General features: G+C 48.3%; 1 protein-coding gene across 2 annotated transcripts in view; it reads right to left on the bottom strand.

Annotated features, from left to right (window-relative positions):
* WLS (wntless Wnt ligand secretion mediator) overlaps positions 1–10,312 on the bottom strand; it is a 137,522-nt gene that overhangs the window by 1,188 nt on the left and 126,022 nt on the right. Inside the window, exon 12 of one of the 2 annotated variants that reach the window (XM_023509775.1) lies at positions 7,764–8,034. The exons of the other annotated variant lie outside the window; for it this stretch is intronic. Coding sequence (XP_023365543.1) covers positions 7,994–8,034 — 41 coding nt within the window. The 3' untranslated portion in view covers positions 7,764–7,993. Of the gene's footprint in view, positions 1–7,763; positions 8,035–10,312 lie in introns of those variants that run through there. 2 annotated transcript variants of the gene reach the window in all.

The raw sequence follows: 10,312 nt of genomic DNA, 5'->3' as shown, positions 1-10,312 counted from the left end.
TGGGCCTTGAGATCTGAGTTTTGTCCCCTGGGCCTCACATGTCTCTCCAAAGTTAGTTTGGCTTCTCAACCTGGCAGGTGCCTCCATCTGAGCTGGCCTCACTCGGAAGGCAGCCGGATGTGCCACGCTCGTGTCTCGGGTCTCCTGCCTGACTTTGGTCCCGCCCTGCTGAGCTCCTCCCATTGCCATGTAAAGCTGGGAACCACAGAGGTGAAGCAGCCCTTGCCTCTTCCAGAAAAGAGTCACCCCTGAAGCCTTAGCCAGTGGTTCTCACCCGATAGATGTTACACTATTACATTAAATATATGTTTGTAATGTTCCCTTTGCTGTTCTGAAAAAAAAAATTCACAGATAATCTAGAATTTTAGAAAATAACACAATATCCTATTATGTAAAGAATAAATGGGAAGTAATTTGTATTAAACTATTACGTATTTCGCTCTGGAGACCCTCAGTCGTGATTGCCCCAGACGTGTAGTGAAGCCGGCGGGCGCTTGTTCTACTCACAGTAGTAAATCTGGTGTCAGACAGATATGACATTACTCAAGGAGTATTTATTGTTCATGCTTTATATTTAACATTTTGAAATAAAGGTTAAATGAGCATATTTCTGTGCATACATAAGTAGAACAGATGTGAAGCTTCGAACGAACGTAAACTGGCACAGGTGTGTTACATTGTTGACTCAAATACTGGCAGCAGTGTTGTTATTGTTGACAAAAATATTTTGAAATGATGAACAATTCTTGGTATAGTCCTCAAGCCCTCTTCTCTGGAGCCTCTGTTGTCTGTCCAGTTAGACCCCCTTCTGGTGATGATGCACATTGTTAAGATTGCAGGTGACTTTTGTAATTACCCTGGCAGAGTCCTGTTGTGTGTTAATATTCTCTGGTTGTGTGGTCCAACATGGCGTCCACCAGCCACAGATGGTTAGTGAGGGTTTGAAATGTAGCAACTGAGAAACTAAAATTGTTATTTTATTTTATTCACAATTAAAAACTGAACCAGTGTCAACTATTCTGCTGACCACAATTTGATTGTTTTGGTAGGGCTGGACTTCGTTTTATTCTATTTATTTATTTATTTATTTGTTATGCAGTTTGGGGCTGGGGCCCCACCACCTCTGGCATATGGGGCCAGCGCCCTACTCCTTTGCACCACAGGTGCCACCCTGGATTTCACTTTAAACTACGGAACAGCTATTCATGCTGGACTTCAGTCGTGTGTCCAGCTAGTGTGTGATTCTAACCCAAATATTACCATCCAGTTCAGTGGTTCTCAACCTGTGGGTCGTGACCCACAGGAACTGTATTAAAGGGTCACAGCATTAGGAAGGTTGAGAACCACTGATCTAGTTGATGTCAATGGCCTGATTCAATGGGAATAATTTCATGGATGCATTTATTTAATGTTATAAGTTCATTGAAAAATTTATGCAGATAATACAAGTTACATGTTACCTATTTCTTTCTATATTTTAAAATGTGGCTTCTAAAACTTTTAAATTATGAAAGTGTTCATGTTGTATTTCTGTTAGTCCCATTCTATAGAGTTTATGACACTAGTTCTAAGTAAATATTGATCCGATCCAATTTTTTTTATCATATCTGATTTGAGTGGTTCTGTGGATGAAAGCAGTTTAATCAAGGCAGCCGCAGTGTCGTCACATGGTGGAAGGCAGTAAATATTTGATGAATGAATAAATTTGGATGAAGCAGAAACACCTGAAAGCACATTGATTATGTTAATCTGCGGGTCATACGGTTGAAATTGAAGAAGGCCCTTGTGTGTGCCGGAAACAAGCACCTCTAAAACCTTAGCAGATGAAATAGCGTCATTAAAATAAATATTTGTAATGCTCCCTTTGCTTTACTGAAAAAAAAAATCACAGATAATCTAAAAATTTAGAAAATAATACAGTATCCTGTGATGTAAAGAATAAATAGCTGAAAAGTAATTTGTAACAGAAAAATATGTTTTCAACCTGAAAACGCTCAGCTGTGAGCACACTAACCGCGTGGCTGGCAGGTGCTTCTGCGTCTGATGAGTCAATGTGGATGCCAGAGATGTGATGCCGTGCTCGGGTCACTGTGGACACTTTTTCCTTATATTTCACCTTTTGAGGTAGCGGCTAAGTGAGCACATTGGTGGGTGTCCGTGCGCAGAGTCAGTGCCAGTGTGGGGGCTGCGCAGGTGGACCGACCAGCTGTGTTGCCTTTGTTGACTCAGACACCAGAAGCAGGGTTATCTCTGATGACGGGAAATTTCCAAGTGGTGAACAAATCTTGGTAAATTTCCGAAACAAACAAAGCACAATCTTCCTTCAGTTTACACGGGAGTTGCAGTCCTGGGAAATTCAATATATATTAAAACCACGCACAATACCCTTTTTAAAAGGTGTAAAACAGAAGTTAGGAGCTAGGCTCAGGTAACCATACAGATTTTTACCCACATTAGTTTCTGGGGGAGGTGTTTGGAATTCGTGTGGGACGGTCCCCTTCATTGCAGGACATCAGCAGATTTGTCCCTTGCCCAGTAAATCCCAGTAGCACCCCCTTCCCCAGTCATGGTGACAATCAATCTCTCCATGCCCAACAAATTTTCCAATGTCTCCCAAGGAGGCGTCCTAGCTGAGAACCTGCGCTGAGTTCATCTTAAGACAGAGCTGCCTCCCCCACACCTGCTCTTCCTCCCAAGTTCTGTGTAAACCCCCCAGGGGGACTGGGGACTCCAGCAAGTCACTCAGGAGGATTCCAAACTTGTATCATTGCATTGTCTTTATATAAATTATTATCATCATTTTTAACATCTTACCATCTTCCAAAAATGATGTTTTGGTGAATTTAAAGAGATATACTCACAAACAAGAAAAAAATCTGGTGGGGAAATGAAAACAGATGGGGGGTGAACCTAATACCCCAAACACTCCCAAGACTTGCACACTCACGAAAGGTGAGAAGTAACTGGGTCGTCAATTTAAAGATTTTGATAATGTACACAATTCTATTGTTTAGGAGATAAAAAGGAATGAAGTCATCCTTCAGTAACTGCAGGGGTGAGGTGCAGCAGGGATGGGTTCCAGGAACCCTGCAGACAGCAAAATTTCTGGATGCCCAAATCCTTTTTCTTTTTTTGAGACAGAGCCTCAAGCTGTTGCCCTGGGTAGAGTACCGTGGCATCACAGCTCACAGCAACCTCCAACTCCTGGGCTTAAGCGATTCTCTTGCCTCAGCCTCCCAAGTAGCTGGGACTACAGGTGCCTGCCACGACGCCCAGCTATTTTTTGGTTGCAGCTGTCGTTGTTTGGCAGGCCCGGGCTGGATTTGAACCCACCAGCTCAGGTATATGTGGCTGGCACCTCAGCCACTTGAGCCACAGGCACCAAGCTGATTCCCAATTCCCTTCTGTAAAACAGAATAGTGTCTGCGCCGAACCTCTCTGCACATCCTCCCCACACAGAGTAGCCGTGCTGGGTGCAGACAAGAGCTTTCCCCAACTCAGCCCCTCGCCCTAGCTGGCCCCCAAGCATGTCGACATCCCTTTCTGCCTCTTAAACAATATGTGTCTGTTCGGTGCTCCAAATATGCCACACGACATGGCTCACCATGATTAAAATGCTGATTACTAAGTGGGGAACTTGGAAACACTGCACCAAGTCTATTCAGCCCATGAATCCAGGGTGAATCTCCCAGTGGTGGGAGCTCAGAAAGACAGGTGGCAAGAGGCTTTGCAAAATCACCCCTCCTCTCTCTCCTACAGGAAAGTGATAAAACTGTACAGTTCAATCCTAGTGTCAAACACTGGGAGATGTTAATAAAAATGTTTGCACCTTTACAATTTCAATAACTTAATATCTCCATTCTAATAAACCGATAGTGGGTAGAAATGAAGTCTTGGTGCAGATTGTGATTTCAGCGAGATATTGCCCATGTGTGCAGGTGGCAGTCGATGCCTCTTTCCAGGTGACAGGAGCGCGGGTTCCCTGCCTGTGAGGCGCGGCTGGACAGACCCCTGCTGTCTGGAAGTTGAGGCCTGGCAGGGAGGGGCCCTGGGCCAGCTTCGCGCCTCACTGTTACATTCAACACCCCTGCCCGTGGTGGGGGGGCCATTTCTCCCCTTCTGCATGCCAGCCTGTGACACAGGACTTTCTGCTTGCTCTGGGGCACTGGGAAGTTAGTTCCTGCCCATTCTTCCTCCTCTCTCAAGGGCAGGGATGCTCTCTCTTCCTGATGAGGCTGAGAGGGTCCTGAACCTGCTCTCTCTTTTTCCGGCTGCTTGGGCATAAGGCTGGACGGACATCACCCCCAGCTTCTGCTCTCCTGTGGGAAGAACAGTTGGATCCCAGCCCAGGGTCTGGAGGCTGGGGCCTGTCTTCTCGCTCTCCGCTCCTCATCCATTTGAGGCGGCTGCCGACCTCTCCGTGTCCTATTGTAGGGCAGACCCAATTCTTCCTGTGTGCAGGTCCATGTCTGGTGGGGTCACGCCATTTTGAAAGCCATTTGGTTGTGGATCCAGTGTAAGGGCTCCAATTTGGCCCCAATAAATCCGCTATGTTTATCTCTGCCTGGCTGTCAGTATGGCTGTTTCTATTGCCTAGAGCCAAAGAAGCTCTACCTCCCCAAGGAGTTGGAAGTTAAAAAATGTTGTAGTTCTGGGCAGGGCCTGTGGCTCAAAGGGGTAGGGCCTCGGCCCCATATGCCAGAGGTGGCGGGTTCAAACCCAGCCCCAGCCAAAAGCTGCAAAATAAATAAATAAATAAATAAATAAATAAATGTTGTAGTTTAAACCCCTTATTGAGCAGGCAAAACTCAAGAACTGGACACCCATCCAACCAGGCTGTTCTCCCAGCCCCCACCGAGTCCCAGCAGCGTGATGAGGCGTGTTGTCCAAGGCTGCCAATTTCCCGGTCCTGGCCCCACTGGAGCTGTGCAGCCCCCTACAGGGGAGGAGCAGCGCATCTGACTGCACTGTGCTTTGCGCGGGAGACCCCCCTGCCTCCCTGTTCTGTGCCTAAGATTCCCACTTACTTAGAACCCCCTGCATATTCCTCCCCCGGCACTGCTCTGGTCCTTTTCCTGTGCTGAGGGCACTGTTATCAGTGTCTTAGGATGAGTTCCTGTTCTGGATCTGACCTCTGTGGTCTCTTTCTGCCCACACCAGGGTGGACACAGCTGTGAATTACGTGGCCATGCTTCCCTTAATGCCGGGCTCTATTAACTAGAACAATCATTTTATCTCATTGTGTGAGTCAGATTCGGTTGCCAGGGAAACCAGTGGAGACATATTTAATTTGTAAATCCTGTAATTGCCCTAAATTAGCAGCAATTCGTGCTCCTGCTTCAGAAGGATCTGGCCCAGCCGGCTGGGAGCAGGTGAGGAGGAAGAAACATGCGCAGGGCGCTCCCGCTGCCACCTGCTTGCTCCTCCTAAAGTGTTTTTCCCACTGCTTTGCCAGAAAGTGAGGGATTAAAGATGGAGCTAGAGGAGCACGGGGTGCCTTAACCAACCAGGCAGGAAGCTAGACGGGGTGCTCTCCTAACTAACGGGGCAGCCTCTCCCTTCCTGCAAACCTGCGCCGTCAGAGTCAGGTGACAGGGCCTGTCCTGGTAGTGACAGTGAGATCAGGGCCTTTCAGAGGGACTCACGATGCTAAAATGGCAGTTTGCAGGAGGCTGATGACTCCAAATCGGAAAATCAAGATATTTGGGAAGTCTCATCATCAGGAAAAACCCGGGTAGTCTACATGTAGCAACAGTCAGAGTTTGGGGAGGGCCCGCATTGCCCCCACTGGGCCTTTCCTTAACCCACAATGGCATTCTGAGGTCACCCACATTCTGCTTGGGCATTGCCAGCAACAAAGGGCTCATTCCTTCCTAAGGTAGCCCATTGTGTTTTAAAACAGCCCTGATGATTAGGAAATCTGCTTTAGATTGAGCTGGAAGATGAGTTGCCATGTTGGGGACACTTTTCCTTCTTGAGGCAGTGGACTGGCTGAGCTCACAGAGCTGTGTTTCTAAGACAGGCCCCACCTCTGTCACAGTGCCCATCACCACACAAGCCACACTGGCTGGAGGGCTCAGGGCCATGCAGACAGTTGAGGAGTCCCAGCTGCAGGCAGAGAGACAGGCGGAGAGGAGAAAAGTACAGTCCTTCACGGGATGTTTGACTGGGGTAAAAAGAGCACAGTCTCTGTCTCTCAGGGTCTTGCAATGTTTGTCTCATGTAATAAAAAACAAAATCAAGATGCAGACCCTGCTGCTTGAGGTAAATGTCACCTGAGTGTCTTCTTTATACGGTGTGGTTTTAAGAATCATCACTGTCTTTACCAAGGAAGGTGGCCCAGCACTCCAGAGCCAGCCTGTCTGCTAAGCCCAGCACTGTCTGTGGAGATGCCACAATTCTGTGAATGCACTTGACTGTGGCATTCAGCTGTGTCCCACTGGTGTTGGATGCTACTGTCAGTGGGAAAGCCTGGGCTATCTCTCCTTTATTGGTGCAAAAGAACATGGTCCCCCCACCCAGCTTTGTTGGGACCATGGGTATCCAGGGCCATGTAGGCCCTTGCCTGCTTTGCCATCAAGTTCACGAGCTCCTGTGGGCGGCACCTCCTTGTTTCTGGTTCTGTGGCACCTGTCCTGGGCTTTGAGGTCCCAGGAGGTCACTGCCTGTGGACGGGTGATCTCACCTCACAGTCCATTCCCTTCAGCTCTAATTCATTCAGACCAGGACATTTAATGGAGTTAGGTGTCTCATCTCCCCTGTGTCAATGTCTGCTCTCTCTTTTCTAACTCCTTGACAGACGAGTTGAAGGAGAGGCAGCAGCTGAGGGTTCTGTTCTTTCTTTAACCTGCCAATGCAGCTTAATTAGTTTATCTAACAATGTATCAGCCTCGTGAGAGGCAGAGACTTCTACCCTAAGCGTTTATATTGTACAGCCCTTTTACGTTGTGCAGTACTGCGGGGTCTGTGCTACTTAACTGATTTAACACAAAGGTCTGCAGAAATGAGCACAATTTGACACATTCTCATTGAATTACTCTCATGGAAAGTATAGTTTTAGGTACCACAGAGGCATCACCAAGGTTTGCCTCATTGTAGAAAAAGTCCAGGAAGAAATGAATAGTCCCAAGTGGCAACTTTGCAAATTCCAAACTATGAAATGAAGGCAGAAATTGCTGCTAGGAGGTCCTTAGCCCTCCGAGAGGCCCAAATCCCAGATGAAAAGGGTGTCCCGGTCTTCTCCCTGAATTCTGTGTGACGTTTACTGGGAAAGGGATTTCCGTGTAACAGTGGGGAATAATGAGTGGTGTTAGATTCGGAGTTAGGGGAAAGGAGTTGGAACCTGTCTGAACTAGGATAGAGGGTGGAAAGACAGGCCGGGTTCCAGGCTGCATCTTGGGAGAACCTGTCAGTGCCAGGTACCGAATGTCAGGAGAGTGGGCAGAGAGACTTCAGGAGAAAAGAAGAGAAAAGAAGCAATGTCCTCTCTCCAAATACAAGGACTGTCACCACAGTGAGAAAAGAGAAAAGCTGGTAACATATAATCACGTGTCTACATTTTTCTTTCAGAATAATAACCTTAAACTTAACACTGGTTGCTGCCCTCGAAGTTTTCATATGGAAAACTAAGTACATGGTTCCGAAAGCCCAGAACTCCTTGGTGCAGAGTAGGAACGGGAAGGATCACAGCTCAAAATGAGCAATGGTAACTGCTCTCTCAGCTCTCTATTTGAGATGTAGATACATCAATAATACATCCGCTCTTGAGTGGTTTATTAAAAGCACTTAGCACCTTTCACCCTTTGGGGAGAGATGAGTGATGGTGTGAGGCAGCCTGACCCAGCGGCCAGGATGGGCACAGTGGCCAGGATGGGAGCAGCGGCCAGGCTCCTGGTGGGATGCTGAGCCTGGGAGGACGGTGGGGCCTGAGGGAACCCAAGCCTGGAAGACTGTGTCCTCAGGATGCCCATGTCTCTCTGTGATCTCCGCAGCCTCACTCGACCCAAAGGAAGTCTGGAGGAGGAAGATGCATCCCTAGGCAAGAGGGAAAACACAGGTCAGTGGCCTCCAGGACACTCTGAGGCAAGAGCTAGGAAAATGTCCTGTGTCTGGACTCCACCCAGGAGGCAGAGACCAGACCTCCACTGCAGTCTGTGTCCCCTGGGGATCTGGGCACTTGCAGCTACTCAAGGGCATCAGACACTCAGGTGCAGGAAGGGCAGTGCTTCTCACATAGCAGGCTGCTGCCCAAGTGTGTACGCACATGTGCATGTGTTTGTATGTATGTGCGTCTGTGCATCTGTGTGTACTACCATGTTTCCCCAAAAGTAAGACACTGTCTTATATTTATTTTTTCTCAAGAAGACACGATAGGGCTTATTTTCAGGGGATGTCTAATTTTTATTAAGTATAATCCAACAATCTACATTTATTCAAATACAGTTAAGTCATCTTCTTCTGGAACCTGACAGGAGGAGCCGACCTTGTTGGTGGGGCTGGTGCCAGTGATGCGTGAACTCCTTTTCCCCTAGTCGTTGGCATGTGCACAATAGGATGCCTGCGACCATGGTTACCACACACACCTGCGCAAGTGCCAATGGCTCAGAGAAAGGAGCTGTGGCAGATAAAAGGTATTCCAGTCTTCCTTACCGCTCCGCACTGAAATTCATATTCACATTCATATCTGCATAGCCACGCCCATCACTAGGTCTTATTATTAGGGTAGGGCTTATATTTAACAAATGCATAGAAATCCTGCTAGGGTTTATTTTGGGGGTAGGTCTTATTTTGGGGGAAACACAGTCTGTGTGCCAAGGGTACCCACAAGTGTTAAGTACAGGAGAAGGCAGGAGTTAGTGCTGACATTAAAGCTGCAGTCTAAAGCTAAATGCTAACAGGATGGAGTGATGGAGTCTGGACGGTTGCATGCAGGATGCCAGTGGGTGCCTGTGGAGAAGCACTGCCTCTCAGGCCCTTGGAGCCAGCCTTCTGGTCTGCATGTGGTTTTGCTGCTCTGGGACCTTTCGAGAAGCATAGTCTCTGCTCTCTACTCAAACCTCTGAGGTCCTCACAGGGTCTCCCAGCTGCAGGCACCCTGTCCCCTTAATGTCCTGGTTGGGGGATGAGTAGTTCTGGCAGACAAGAGGTTTGGCTGACCATCACAAACCATCCCCCCCTCACTCTGACCACTAGTGGGCAAGAGATTCAGCTGCCTCCAGCTCTAACTGCGTTCCTCAGAGCTGTACACAGCTGAGCAGTGCCCTCCTTGGGACACTCTGGGAATGTGCACGGCGACTGCTCTGAAACTTTTCTCCTTGTGGCCACAGGAGAAAAGCCAGTGTGGGCTCCTGTGTGAACACTGCACAGAGAGCCCTTGGGGGAAGGCAGTCCCACACCAGGATGGATAGCTTGATGAGAGGGCAAGACCTGTATTTCAGTCCTTACTTGCTTTCCTGGCTGGGTACTCTTGTGCAGTGCACAAGCTGCACAACTGTCCCTGGAGGCCAGACCCTGTCCTTCTGTACCGATTGATTCATCAACCCACCTGGGCTAGGCCAGCTCCTCTCCTTATCTGCCAGCTCATGAACTCACTCTGAGCTTCACCTGGATTCTGTCTCCCTGGCATGTGTGTCTGCCTCTCGGGCTCTATTTCTAAATGATTGGTCTGGGTGTCCAGCCCCCACAGCCTGACATTCAAGGTGGTTACACTCTGATTCCATCTTACTTTCCCGCCCTCTGTACCCCAGAGCCTCGTCCAAGCAGGCTGTTTGGTCATCACCTCCTAAGAATGCTTATACAATTTTACCCACATCCCCTGGCACTCTGCCCTCCTCCCCTTTTACCCAGTTACTTTGAGACTTGCTTATTTATCCTCTGGGAAGCCCCCTGGGATTGCCCTGCACAAGGGTCCCTGGAACGTGCCACTGTGACTACTCAGTGTTGGGGACCTGGATCCCTAAGAAGACGATAAATCCCTTGAAGGTAGGAAACTAACTTGAGGAAACTGGTTCCTAGGCCCTGCTACGTAAGCAATGGCCATGGTGACAAATACCTTCTCCAGTCCCAACAAATGGACAGATGGTTAAGGAGCAAGAAACCTGGCTCCTAAGTTGTCAGTGAGAGCATCAGAACAAAGATGAGGCAGAAATCTGTGAGAAGGGTTTAGTTGCCCATGAATTTGGCCTGGATGTTTGGTCTCGTTTTAAAGAAAATGCTTCATTCTGGGGACCCTAGTCAGCTTGGGTGCCCCGAGTGCCAGAGCAGAAAGCTTCTCTGTCCACCTGCCTCTGAGACCACATCTGCAGAAGCCCCC

This window comes from Otolemur garnettii, unplaced genomic scaffold (genome assembly GCF_000181295.1).
Source record: "Otolemur garnettii isolate 467f Iridium unplaced genomic scaffold, OtoGar3 scaffold00010, whole genome shotgun sequence".
Lineage (NCBI taxonomy): Eukaryota > Metazoa > Chordata > Mammalia > Primates > Galagidae > Otolemur > Otolemur garnettii.
Note: the sequence above shows the minus strand (reverse complement) of the source record. Positions and strands in the feature narration are given on the sequence as shown.